Source organism: Palaemon carinicauda, chromosome 8, assembly GCF_036898095.1.
Source record: "Palaemon carinicauda isolate YSFRI2023 chromosome 8, ASM3689809v2, whole genome shotgun sequence".
In the NCBI taxonomy this organism is placed as follows: Eukaryota; Metazoa; Arthropoda; class Malacostraca; order Decapoda; family Palaemonidae; genus Palaemon; species Palaemon carinicauda.
The window spans coordinates 166114215-166129214 of NC_090732.1; the positions used below are offsets into that span (position 1 = coordinate 166114215).

The 15000-nt window shown below is 33.8% G+C and overlaps 1 protein-coding gene across 1 annotated transcript in view; it reads right to left on the reverse strand.

Annotated features, from left to right (window-relative positions):
• LOC137645545 (protein starmaker-like) overlaps nt 1-15000 on the reverse strand; it is an 81012-nt gene that overhangs the window by 11283 nt on the left and 54729 nt on the right. Inside the window, exons 2-4 of the mRNA XM_068378348.1 lie at nt 12890-13076; nt 10613-10833; nt 1887-2133 (exon numbers count right to left, since the gene is read on the reverse strand). Of these exons, the coding sequence (XP_068234449.1) occupies nt 1887-2133; nt 10613-10833; nt 12890-13076 (655 nt within the window). The remainder of the gene's footprint in view (nt 1-1886; nt 2134-10612; nt 10834-12889; nt 13077-15000) is intronic.

Here is a 15000-nt window from a genome sequence, read left to right on the forward strand (position 1 = left end):
ATGTCTATATATATTTAATATATAAATATATATATATATATATATATATATATATATATATATATATATATATATATATATATATATATATATATATATATATTCATTCACTTATATATCGCCACCCAAAACTTATCTGACTTCGTTGCTTAAACATTTGATAAAGTTGTCGAATAGTTTAACAGTCTTGCAACCGTTTAAAGGGTTAAAGGTCGCTCATGAATGGCAGAGGCCAGGGACAGAGACAATGTCCTAGATACTGACCATATATAAATTTGATCAGCGCCCAAGCCCCCTCTCCATCAAGGTAGGACCAGGGAGGGCCAGACAATGGCTGCTGATGTCTCGGCAAGTAGACCATGGTCAGCACCCAAGCCCCCTCTCCATCAAATTTGGACCTGGAAGGGCCAGGCTATGGCTGCTAATGACTCAGCAGGTAGACCATGGTCAGCACCCAAGCCCACTCTCCAAGTTAGGACCAGGGAAGGCCAGACAATGGCTGCTGATGACTCAGCAGGTGGACCGTGAAGCGTCCAAGCCCCCTCTCCATCAAGTTTGGACCAGGAAGGGCCAGGTAATGGCTGCTGATAACTCAGAAAGTAGACCATAATCAGCGCCCAAGCCATTTCTCCATCAAGTTAGGGCCAGGGAGTGCCAGGCTATGGCTGCTGATAACTCAGCAGGTAGACTATAAGATCCCCAATTCCCACATCTGTAGCTCACAAAGATGGTGAGGTTGCAGACACTACTAGAAACTATCGAGCTTGAGCGAGTCTCGAACCCCTGTCCAATAGTTATGGGCTACCAGCGCAAGAGCCCGTGTTAAGGCGAGGCAGGGACTTTTCCAATAGGCTCCCACCGCATTCCTTTACACTTATCATAAGGAAGGAATGGCGTGGGAAGTCCTGCGTAAATGACTTTAAGGCACGTCACGCCATCTGATTATACAAATCAATGCCAGTGATAATGAGGGAGTACGTAGCCGTACTTTAAGGACTGAAACGCAGAAAGAGATCTCTAATCAGCGTACCGTGTATCAAGTAGTTTAAAATGGCAACTTCTTAAAAAAAAAGATTGCATTTTCATTGAAAAGTGTCAAATCAACCTACATTATCTTCATGTAAGTTCTCAATAATATGACCTTTCTCAAAGGGTTCGTTACCTCTGCCAACGAGTTGGGAGGAGGTTATGTTTTCGGCCCTGTTTGGAGGTTTGTCTGTTTGTTTGGGAATAACTTCCTGGCCACAATTTTACTCCTAGAGTAGTGAAATTTCAAGGATTAATTGTTATGTTGAGACGTGGAAGTAATTCAGTTTTGAAAGTCCTAGGTCAAAGGTCAAGGTTGAATATGAGGTCGACCAAATTAAACTTTAACCCCAAGTTCGCACATGGTTGTCATACAGACTTCAAATACACCTACGGTGTAAATTTATTCTGGGAAAGGCAAGCTGGTTTCGGGAAATAAGCTGCCGTGTTGGAGGTCTTCACTCAGTGTTTTTTTCCCATGTAATCAAATAGTAAAAAAGGCAACATACCAAGACCAAAAATAAAAACATTATGACATTTTCATTAAAATGTTTCTTAAATCAACCTACCTTTTCTCTCTCTCCAAGTTCTCTACAGTTACCCTCCTCAGAGGTCTCATTTTACCTTGTAATCAAATAATAAAAAAAGTCAACTTATCAAAAAAAAGAAAAAAAAAGCATATATAACTGCATTTTCATTACAAAGTTTCTCAAATCAACCTACCTTTTCTCCCTCCAAATTCTCTACAATATCCTCTTTCTCAGAAGACTCCTTTTACCATGTAATCCAATAGTAAAATTGGCAACGTATTTAGAAAAAAAAGACTGCATTTTCATAAAAAAAAAATTTAATCAACCAACCTTTTCACCCTCCAAATTCTCTACAATATCCTCCTCCTCTTCCTCCTTCTGTGACTCATTTTCCTCATCGTTCTCTTCGTCCTTAGCATCTTTATCTTCATCCGGAAGCTGTTCGACCCATTTGCTCACTTTAAAAGTATCCTCCTCCGTCGGAGGAGGCGGAGAATCCAACCCCGTCTCCGGTATTGGCTCTTCTTCTTCTATGAGTTTTTCCCGGCTGATGTCCGGAAGCGGGTTGTGGTAAGGTCTGTACCCTGTCGTGAAATGAAGTCGTGGGTTAAAGGTTACGTTTTGTATAGAATTGTTTACTGTTTTCATATATATGTATGGTTAATTTTAATGATAGGGATAACTTATAGTGGACAATCTCTTTATTATGAAAAATTGTTCAGGTTACGTATAAAATTGTAAGAGAAGATGAGTGGAGAAGCATTGATTTGAGATGAAGTCGTGGGTTAATGGTTACGTTTTGTATAAACTTGTTTACTGTTTTCATACACATGTATGGTTCTTTTTAATGATAGGGGTAACTTAGAGAACAATCTCTAGTATCAAAAATTTGTTTATGTATAAAAATGTTTACTCTTTTCATACATATGTATGGTTATTTTTAATGATAGGAATAACTTACAGAGGGCAATAGCTAGTATCAAAAATTGCTTAAGTTACGTATAAAATTCTAGATGATGAGAGGAGAAGCATTGATTTGAAAGTTCAAGATAGAGACGACTGGCGAAATCTAACCTAGGACCTTTGCGTCAATGGGCATGGGAGGAGATGATAAAAATGATAAAATTGTTTATTCTTTTCATACATATGTATGGTTTATTTTGATGACATGGATAATTTACAGAGGGAAATCTGTGGTATCAAAATTAGCTACTTGGTGTCACGTTATCATATTGTATTTCAAAGGAAAAACATTTAAGAAAATTTTTTTTTTCTTTTTTTTCTTAGTTCAGCCGGTAAAGGCTGTCACGTAACATCTGAAATATAGCGCTATTTCTATATATATATATATATATATATATATATATATATATATATATATATATATATATATATATATATATATATATACAAGTCTATATATATATATATATATATATATATATATATATATATATATATATATATATATATATATACATACATACATACATACATACATATACTGTATATATAATATTCTTCCATTCCATAGAAAGTCAAATTCTTTTCCAAATAGTGATGTATACCGGCACTGCTACTCCTTGCTTAACCTACACCTCTACTGTCATAGCTAAGAAGGCTTTCTTTAACATTCACATTTTGCTATTTATCAAAGGTACTTTATTCATTACATCACAATGCTTCAACTTACCATGGAACCATTGACCCAACATGTAAGCATTGAGAGAGAGAGAGAAAGGGGGAAAGCAAAATTAATATAAGTACATTATTTTACTTCTTAATATAGTTCAAAACTATCACATTCTCTTTTGCTATCTTTAGTTTATTTCTTTCAGTTTGTTTGATTGAACTGTGTCATATTGTCTTATTTTAGCCGATTAGTTTCTTAGTAATGTTAGTTCAAGCAATATATTTAATATTTATTGGAATATTTTTCTTAGGTATATTGTAAATATATTCCCAAATTACTAACTAGACACTATTACTGGCATACCTTCAGCCAGCAAGTTTCTTAGTAATGTAAATTCAAGAAATATATTCAATATATTTTTATTGGAATATTTTTCTTAGATATATTGTAAATATATGCACAAATTACTAATTATACTCAATTTATTTTAATGGGGCGAATTTTCACTGACTCGTAGGGGTGCCCTTTTAGCTCGGATTAGTTTCCTACTAGCTGACTGGTTGAACAAAATAATTCTAGCCAATCAGCTATTAGGAAACTTTTCCTACTAGCTGATTGGTTGGACAAAATAATTCTAGCCAATCAGGTATTAGGAAACTTTTCCTACTAGCTGATTGGTTGGACAAAATAATTCTAGCCAATCAGGTATTAGGAAACTTTTCCTACTAGCTGATTGGTTGGACAAAATAATTCTAGCCAATCAGGTATTAGGAAACTTTTCCTACTAGCTGATTGGTTGGACAAAATAATTCTAGCCAATCAGCTGATAGGAAACTTTTCCGAGCTAAAAGGGCACTCCTGCTACTCGGTGCAAATCCGCCTCATTTAAAAAAAAAGGAGTATAGACACTATTAATAACCTACCTTGGAACCAGGAAAAAATTCTAGTTGACATGCATGATTAATAATTGCATGCAATTTGCAAAATTCTTTAGGTTTATGAGTCTAGATTCCTTGAGAAGCAGACTGAAAAGACAGCATGCTAGATATAGTCAATTCTTTTTAGTGAGGCATATTTACACCGACTCGCAGGGGTGCCCTTTTAGGTCGGAAAAGTTTCCTGCTCCCTGATTGGTTGGACGAGATAATTCTAACCAACCAGATAGCAGGAAACTTTTCCGAGCTAAAAGGGCACCCCTGCGAGTCAGTGCAAATGCGCTTCATTAAAAAAAATTGAGTATAGATATATTTCTTCTTTGGGCGAAGTCTGAATGCAATGGATGAAGGTGTGTCACGCTTGCCAGGTTTGATTAAAGCATAAAAATGGCAGAGGGTCAAGTTAAAGCCAGATGGAATTTGTAGTTTTTTCTATTGCTGAATATTTGCAACTACAAAAAGGCGACTAATGTTGTTATAAAAGAATAATTAGCATTTTTTTTTCGTGACTATTTGCATTAATTAAAGCTAAATAAAAATTTTCTATTGCTTATAAAAAAAAAATCACAAATTTCGTGACTGCATTAGTTAAAGGTAAAAAAAAAAAAGAATTCTATTGCTTATAAAAAAAATCCTAATTTTCGTGACTATTTGCATTAATTAAAGCTAAAAAAAATTTCTATTGCTTATAAAAAAAAATCCTAATTTTCGTGACTATTTGCATTAGTTAAAGCTAAAAAAGAATTTCTATTGGTTATAAAAAAATCCAAATTTTCGTGACTATTTGCATTAATTAAAGATAAAAAAAAATTCTATTATAAAAAAATCACAATTTTCGTGACTATTTGCATTAATTACAGATAAAAAAAAATTATATTATAAAAAAATAAAAATTTTCGTGACCCATGTTTTAATTAAAACAAGAATGGTTCTTTTGATATTGCATATAAAAAAATTCCCAATTCTCCGTTATTATTTGGAATGATTAAAGCAAGAATTATACTTTTTCTACTGCGAACGAAAAACAATTCGCAATTTTTCTTGACTATTTGTATTGATTAAAGCAATAGCTATTCAATTTTTCTTGCGTATAAAAAAAAGTCTAAATTTTCTGTTATTATTGACAATAATTAAAGCATTTTTTTTTCTTTTTCTACTCGTATAAAATTTGCATTAAATAAACTAACGTAGAGTAACACCGGCCTCGTAATTGTTACAAATCTAAAATAATGATTTAAGTTTTGAGGGAAAATATATCACATTCAAAGGTAGGATTATTTGAAATTCCAACAAAGATAAAAACTACAGATTTCAACATTCCTGTGTCATGCAATAAAGACTAACTTGAATGTGTACAATGAAGTAATTACATCAAGTGCTGAAGCAATGAATAGTTAGAGGTGACATTTAATGCGAACTAAAAAAAATATATATATCAGAAATAAGTATATAAGATGTATTGAAAAAGTAAAACCATACCATGGAAAAAACTGCTCCCTTGGTAAATGAACAGCGTATAGAAATTATTATCGAGACAATTTAGATGATTGCGAGGATTGGTTAAACTAAAACTTGTGTGTTATTAAGGATACAAAATAGTTTTTTTTTTTTTTTTTTTTTTTTACCAATGGTAAAATGTTTGAGACAGCTGGGTTCTTTGGTAGGAAGATATATATATTCTAAATATATCAGAAGTGGCCGGAAAGTGTATTTGGTCTAGCTTATAAAATCTCTTAATTATCGATCGTTATGATACTTGATGGGTAGGGAAAAAAAGCATTATTATTATTATTATTATTATTATTATTATTATTATTATTATTATTACTTGCTAAGCTATAACCCTAATTGGGAAAGAAGGATGCTATAAGCCCAAGGGCTCTAACATAGAAAATAGCCCATTGAGGAAAGGAATTGAGGAAACAGCTAGGAAAGTTTTCCTGAGAGAACTTGGCAAGCAAAAGGGCTTTTTTAATTAACTGTATAACCAGACGGTGTTTTTGAAAGGGGAGGGGGGGGGGGGAGCTGGTTGGTATTGCTTGTAAACAAAGCGAATACAATTAACTCAAATTGTTTAAATTAACAGTAAAAGGTTAAAACCTTTAAAATCGTAATACCTCTTATAAGAACATATAGTTATTTTGAATGTACTGGTGAAAATGCAGTTATTTAGAGAAAAAGAGTTATAAGGGAGAATATGAAATTGAAGAAAAAACACAATGCATCCGATGCCATATTCCATCACACAAGTTAAACATAATATCAAACAAGAGTAAAACTATCATAAAAGCGTATTTTACGCAATTGCATATGCAATGTCAAACTGCAACATAAGTCCTCCAAGTGCTGCTTTGCGTTAATGATCTAATAAGATTATGATATGATAGTACATAGAAATAATCATTGCGTTGATTAAGTATTTACGATACTTAAAGTAAAATAAGGAAGAAGAGAAAAAAATGGTTGAATTCTCAACGCGTAACACAATAAAGAATTTAGTTCTTTCAACTGAATGCCCCACTTATAGCACAGAAAGAAATAGATATCTGTTTGAGGCCGGGGGGGGGGGGGGGTTTGGCAGGTTCATCCTTGCCAAGATCCTTGGACATGATGTGTCGTACAATGCTAGTGGCACTTTTAAATTTCTCTCAGAAGCAGGTCCTCTTGACGCTATTTAACTTTAATAACATATTTACTTTTCTGGTTTTCATTGAATATTCTTTTAATCTTTATTTATAATAAACGTTATTGGCGTCAATGACCTTCAATGTCAGGATGCCAGAGAACTTCAAATCAATCAATCAATCAATCAACTATACGTGATTTTAGTTTTGGGGTTCCTATAGTTCGTTAGAACAGGATAAGCTAATATGATGGTAGTCTAAGGGGTGTTTGTAGGGGGCGTGGACCCCCGGTATATAAATACGTAAGGACATGGTCCCTAGTTTACACTGTAAGAAAATGATCACTGAAAACGGTAGAAATCCTAGAATAAATTTTACCTGGCATTTACCATTTTAAAACCGATATATTGACGTAAAGGAGTGTTATTACGGTGTCAACCCGTAATTGATATCAACAAAGTTGTGTAAAATTTACGGTCGCCTTTATTTTACTGAAATACGGCTGAGGAGGGTATATTTTTACGGATATTTTCATATTAGCATTACGGTTTTTTAACAGTGTAGGTTAGGTGGGGAACCTTAAGGTAGGTGGTATTCTTATGTTTGTTTCCTCTGAAAATTTGGCTTTTCAGTCTGTCCCAACGAATATACAAAGGCTCCCCAGTTTTTACTGTAAATATGAAAAATATGAAAAGAAATCGGACGTACTAAGTAAGTACCCTACTTCTATAATTAGGTTCTACTGTACTGTGAAGCCTTTCAACCAGATACAAAGCTTTATAAAAACCAGTTTAGATTCATCTAGCTTAGAGACATGATTTCGGAGACACATCAAAGCTGCAGTATAGCTTTACATCTTGAGATTTGAAGCAATGGCTCAAGATTTCAATGTGGAAATAGATCAGATAAAAAAGCAGAAACAAAGAATTTTTTTTTTTTTCAAACCGGATTGAAATTTTGAAGGGCTCTTTTTCATAATTCTAAGAAGTAGAGTTTGAAATACGATGAAATCAACAAATTGTTCCATTATCTACAAGATGTATATTTTTTGAAAACAAAAGAATAGGAATTGATCTTGACTTAAAAAAAAAAATATACTACAGCTGCCTCTGCTTCGCTCTTTTTCGTACTTCAGAAAACCGGAATTTTAAACATAATTAGATAAACGAATCGTTCTCTCCTCTACAAGAAGCATTTTCTTTTTAAACCAAGGAAAAAGAATTGATCATGACCTTAATTCAACAGCTTACTTTGTTGCAAAGATATCTATGTCAAGGTCAAATTTATTAAGCCTGCCTCTTCGCTTGGTGGTTCAAGTACGCCTTCACGCAATAATACAGTCTTTTTTTTTTATATTTAACATTACAATTTAAATGAATTGTCTTTCCATTTTACCGCCAAGGTATGTTGAACTTTCAAGCACATTTTGCTATATCTTTTTTTTTTTTTAAATTGCTCTAATAGCCTTAATTTTTGTCATAGAGAGGTCAGGTTGGTCTCATTCTTTTGGAAAATGCCTGAAGTTTCTCATAAAGTTATCAAAAATATGCAAAAACATGTAAATAACAGTTTTTTGCAAGAACGTACCGGTACGTCCATTGGGGGTGAAAGGGGATACCTTTGCATGATGGATCTAACATTTTAAGAGAACATGAAGTTATTTTTTAGAATTGATATTCCTTTTAGGCATATGGCTCGAAATTGCTTCAGAATTGACATTACTTCATTTTCTGTCTGGGGTTCCTGCTGTAGAAATCAGTATCAGGCAATACAGTTTTGAATACATGAGAAGGGAAATATTAATTTTGGCTTTATCTTGCAAAATTACATAAGATATATAGAAATTAAAGTAGAATATCACCTACCGCCCACAAAACCACACAAATTAATTAATGTAAAATACCATTAAGTGTCTAATAACATTGGTTGGTCTGCACACCAAATCTAAATAAATGAATAAACTCAAAAACGATTTAAGAAATTTGTCCCAAAGTGTTTAATGGTTTAATAATTGATCATCTACCGTGTACATTCAAAACCTGTTGACATAAGAGATTAGAATTTTTTTTGTTAATAGACATGCATGATTAGTTTGTGTTTAAGAGAATGACCAAATTAAAATGACATAGTATACAATAATATCAGTAAATGACCATAAGATTTTTCCATGAAATGATTTCTTATTGTTGCATAGTTTTTTTAAAACCTTACTGGCAAGCGCATAGTTAAAATGAATTGACATGAAGAGATATTTTTCAGTATCCAATGTACTTTACTTTACTTTACATGCTTTACTTTACTTTACTTATACTTTACTTATACTTTACTTTACTTATACTTTACTTTACTTATACTTTACTTTACTTATACTTTACTTTACTTGAAGATATTAGGCCTTCAAGAGGAAACTGAAGACTTTCTTATTCTGCGAGTGTTTTGACAGAGATGATTAAACAATAAGGGAACAGTACGCATTGTGAAATGTTAAATTTTCCTGAATGAACAGCATATAACGACCATGGAGGTCCTGTAGAGAGTAGGGTTCCCCTGCTGTGCAGAACCAGATAAGCAGCCCTTAGGCCGGGAGCACACTAGCGACTCTGTGGCGCCACAAAGCCACAGCATTGTGTGGCAGGGATGTGGTCTCCCATAGGTTTCCATTGTTTTCAAGTTTTGCCGCGCAAACTAGCGACTGTGGCAAGCGACTTTGGCTCTCCGTCGCTCATCCTTGCCACAGGCGTGGCGTGGCTTTGTGGCGCCACAGAGTCGCTAGTGTGCTCCCGGCCTAAGGGCTGCTTATCTGGTTCTGCACAGCAGGGGAACCCTACTCTCTACAGGACCTCCATGGTCGTTATATGCTGTTCATTCAGGAAAATTTAACATTTCACAATGCGTACTGTTCCCTTATTGTTTAATCATCTCTGTCAAAACACTCGCAGAATAAGAAAGTCTTCAGTTTCCTCTTGAAGGCCTAATATCTTCAATTATTCGGATGTCTCGTGGGAGTCTATTGTATAGTCTCGGGGCCGCATATTTAAAGTCTCTAGAGCCTATAGTAATGTAGGGCGGATAATTTACTCTTTACCTTGATCATCAGAAAGCCTAATTTAATCTAATGAATATTAATACTATCACAATTAAATTAACGCAAATGTACAGTAATTCTTGGCAATAGTAAGCTCCAAATATTTAGTTCTAGTACGTACTATACTCAATTTTTACTTAATGAGGCACATTTGCAGTGACTCGCAGGGGTGCTCTTCAAGCTACATAAGCTCTCAACTAAATTACCTTGTATGCCTTATCTTTCTGTACATAGTTAACTGTTTAAGTTTGCTTTATTCTTATAATATTTTTTTATATTTCCTCATGAACAATTTTGTCAAATATTTTACCGTAATATTCTCTTGACTCAAAAATTCTACTTTAGCTCCGCGCCTTAGTCTACTCATTTCCTCAGTTTATGCCTAGAAATAAATATTCTCAAGAAATAAATTTCACTAGACAATTCTTTGGTCAAGACATTTGTGTAACTATTGTCATTCTATATCAATTTACTTATGTCAACTTTGAAATTTCACGTAGCTGTATTTCAAGCAACGATTCTTTTGATATTTTATGTCAACAGGTTTATTCAATTTTATAACCACTCACAAGTACGATGCTCATCACAATAAGTGCATTTTATCAGTTTTAATCACATCACAAACAAAAAGTAATGAAGATAGTAAACCAACTCTTGAAAATCATATCAAACCCACAACAGATCCAACGAAACAAAACTTGAGTCTACTCTAGAGAAGAGGAAAAGCTAACTTCATCGGATTAAGACTGAGTGTGGGAAGATTAAAAGCCTCCGCATACACAAAAGGTACTGTAGGGTGGCCCTTGGTACTCGTCGGTCGCATAGAAGCGCTCATCCACCGGTCCTGCGAGTCAGCGGACCCGGATCTGACGGAGATTGTGGAGCTGGTTGGGTCTAGGGGCGGTAGGTCTACGTCTGCGCCGTTCGTTACAATGGGTGGAAGCTTGAATTTCGAAGTGAGAGCTTCTAGTCGCGCTCTACGAGTGCGAATGGCGTCAATCTGTTGAGAAATAAGCAACCTAGACCCTTGGGACTTACTATACAGAGGAAAGAGAAAATACTACATCAACTATAAAAAATCTTTGGCAAGATGTAAGATATAGCGCCCTATTGGAAGTTCAGAATCTAGATGTTTCTTGGACAAGCGTGCTTAGAGTAAAAATTCATGCCTAGAAAACTGACATCAAAATGAAGAACTACAGTATCTACATTTAACTAAACTATGGGTGATCCACTTGTGTGAATGAGAGGCTGAGTAAAGCAGACCAGTGAATGAAATATTCCTAAGAACACGATACCACTCGGCACGAGGGACACCTTAAAGAGTAAGGACCTCTGTGGAAGACCGTTGGAGTATCAATTCTCAGGAAGATTCTCATATTGTCGTCTGACACAGAGGTCTTGTTGGCAGTAAAGACCGGAGTTCTGACTGGCAGGAATCTGACATGGCGTCTCTGCATAGTGTGTGAGAGTATTCAGTCCTATGGGTCCAAGGAACCTTTTCTACTGTACCATTTATTTATTCATTTCATTATGTTTCTTAGGTATTGCAAAATTGATTATCTACATTTATTTTCTATCCTGAGACTTGGATAGATACTGTTATCAGACTAAGCTCCTTAACGAAGAAATGAAATAAAAGCATTCAAGTCCCTAATGTATACTCACTTAAATAGAATTTGATTTGAATATTTCATGTATATAAGTTCTGGTAATACAGAAGCTAATAGGGTAATGTATTATGCTGTAAAGTAAATCAATGTTACTTACATAAGAGTTATATAATTATTTACAGATTATAGAAAATATATCAATTTATTTTTTATTTTGCATTTTTGACCTGCTACGCTTTTTGTTATGCCAATTAAACCAAGAAAACTGTAGGCTATAGAGCAGGGGTTCTTAAATGTTTTGTCTCGTACAACACTTTTCTGAATTTTGATGTGTTGATCGACCCACAAACACACAAGTACATACAAACATTGAAGGAAGGCTTCACCAAACATCTCTACACATATCAGAATTGCAAGAGCCCTTGTTTGGTCACAAGGGCCAGGCAATCTACAACCAATCAAACTGTTTTATATCCCCCTTATATATAAGGGATCATGTATATTAAACAGGGGTCCAGACGATCGAGCATGCCCGACAGGCAAACAGTGATACCATACCACAACAGTTAGTGAGAATGAGGGTTAATGACGTCAGAAGCGGGGAAATCACAGACAGGGATCAGACATCATACAGTGTTGCCAGATCTCTGCCTTTAGTTTTCCCGCTTCTGACTTTATCAACCCTCATTTTCAAAAACTATTGTGGACTGGTATCACTGTTTGCCTGCCGGGCATGCTCGATCGTGTGGACAGGGCTTTAAGACTCAAGTGTACTGTGGGATATCTATGTTTGTATCGAATAATAGTTTATAATGAAAATATGAGGGAAACACTTGGAGAATTTCCGTATCTTTCTGTTTTCCGTAGCGTCAAGTTTTAATTATCAGCTTTCCAAGACAACCTCGGTAAAATATCCCTGTTTACAAAGAATGCAATGAAGAACAGTTTTATGGAATATGGAAATAATTTAATTTCAAGACCCAGCTTTGGTAAAATGTCCCTGTTTACAAAAAATACAATGAAGAATAGTTTTATGGATTATGGTATTCATTTAACTTGAAGAAAACATTCGTTCTCACCAGGTTTTTTACGAATACTATGAAGAATAATTTTATGAATATGAAAATAATTTGGCTACAATACCCACCAGGGTTACTAAAAATACTATGAGGAACATTCTTACGGATTATGGAAATCATTTAACCAAAAAATAAAAAATAAAAACTTTATTCTTATCCGGTTTATTATGAATATTAAGAGTATTAATGAGTATCGAAATCATTTAGCCTAAAGAAAAAATAAATATCCCTATTTACTAATTATACAATGAAGAGTAATTGAATAATCTAATTCATTTGAAGTAAACAATCATCACTAGAACAGCGTATGAAAATCCTTCTCATATTCTGGACTCACACTCATGTTTCTAGGACGCCTCATTACCGAATGGCCGCCTAATGGGGGCGGCGAATAGGCGTATCCGTTCGATCTTGGGGGCGTCATGACCCGGAACTGGTCCACGGGGACGTAGGATCTGCCTGTGCGCTCGTAGGGCCTGCCCGAGGGCTCGCCAAGGAACGGGATGTCATTATAAAGGGTTTCGGGATTCATGTTGTTCATCCTGTCTCCTCTTTTTGGTCATTCTCTTCGCCTGCATAGAAAATTAGAAATTGGGGCATTAAAAATTTGAGCAAAATCAAATTTTGAATTAACAATATATAAAATTTTGAGTTAATAAATCTGTCAAGCATCAATTTCTGGGGAATTCTAGATAGAGAAAAATCTTATCTTGTATCCTTTTGATAATTCTTTTCGCCTGCAAAAGAGAAAATTAGAAATTTGGGCATCAAAAATTTGAGCAAAATCAAATTTTGAATCAACAATATGTAAAATTTTGAGTTAACAATAAATATGTCAAGCATCAATTTCTGGGCAATTCTAGATAATTAGAGAAAAATCTTGTCTTGTATCCTTTTGATAATTCTTTTCGCCTGGAAAAGAAGAATATTAGAAATTAGGTTAACAAAAATGGAAGAAAAATCTAATTTTGAATTGACAATATGTAAAATTTTGAGTTAACAATGAATATGTCAAGCATCAATTTTTGGCTTATTCTAGAAAATCAAAGAAAACTCCCATCTTGGCTTCTTTTGATTATTCTCTTTGCCTGAAAAGAAGAAAATTAGAAATTAGGTTATCAAAAATTAGAGAAAAATCAAATTTTGAGTTAACAATAAATATGTCAGGCATCAATTTCTGGGGAATTCTAAAAAATTAGAGAAAATCTCATCTTCATTCCTTTCGATAATTCTTTTCGCCTAGAAAAGAAGAATATTAGAAACTAGGTCATGAAAAATTAGAGGAAAATCAAATTTTGAATCAATGAGCATCAATTTCTGTGGTATTCTAGAAAATTAGAGATAAATTTCATCAAATCTTGTCCTTTTGATAACTATTTTCGCCTGAAAAGGAGAAAGTTAGAATTTAGGGTATCAAAATTCAGTTTCGAGTTAACAATAAATACGGCAAGTATTAATTTATGTGGTATTCTAGAATTAGGTCATCAAAAATTTGAGAAAAATTCATGTTTCGAGTTATAAATGATTGTCAAGTGCTAATCTCTAGGATATTCTAATCGGTCATAAAAATATATAAAATCCAATTTCGAGTTAATAAATAGGTCAAACATTAATTTAGGTATTCCAGAAGTCATCAAAAATGAGAGAAAATCCAGTTTTGAGTTAACAATAAATATGTAGGGCATTAATTTCGGGGGATATTCTAGAAGTTTAAATTTAAAAATCACAATTAAACAAACAAGAAAATTACAATTGTGTAATTTTAGCCTGATAATAGTTAAACTTTGAATTGTGTTAAAAGTGTTTTCAACAAAATGGAAGATAAAACAGCAATGTTTAATTGTTCTTATTATTTGTTATGCCAGTTAAACACTCAAGAATATTATAAAACCACTTTTATAAGAAACATACATGCAAGAGAAGGAAAACCTCAACTAAACCTCAACTATTGAATTAATTATAATGTTATTTTTTCAAGTTGGAAAATATCATTGATCATGATTTCTGCATAGAAGCTAACATTACTGTTTACATCAAGCGTTATTTCATAGTCATTTAGAACATAGTTTAATGTAGCTTATTATTATGACAAATATATATGGAGATTTCAAAACTATCTCTTTGTCATAAAAAAAAGGTTGTTCACATCTAGCGCTATTTCAGAGTCATTCAGAACAGAGTTTAATAACGCATATTATAATAACAAAATGCATATGAAGAAGGTTTCAGAATAACACTTTCGGTCCCTCCCCCCCCCCCCAAAAAAAAAGCTGGTCACGTCTGGCGCTATTTCATAGTCCTTCAGAACAGAGTTTAATATAGCTTACTATGATGTCAAATGTATATGAAGATTTCAGAGCTAACACTTTCAGTAAAAAAAAAAAAAAAAAAAAAAAAAAAAAAAAAAAAAAAAAAAAAACACCAGATGGAAACACTGATAGACAGCGCGTGCCATTTACAAAAGCATTTAAGAAT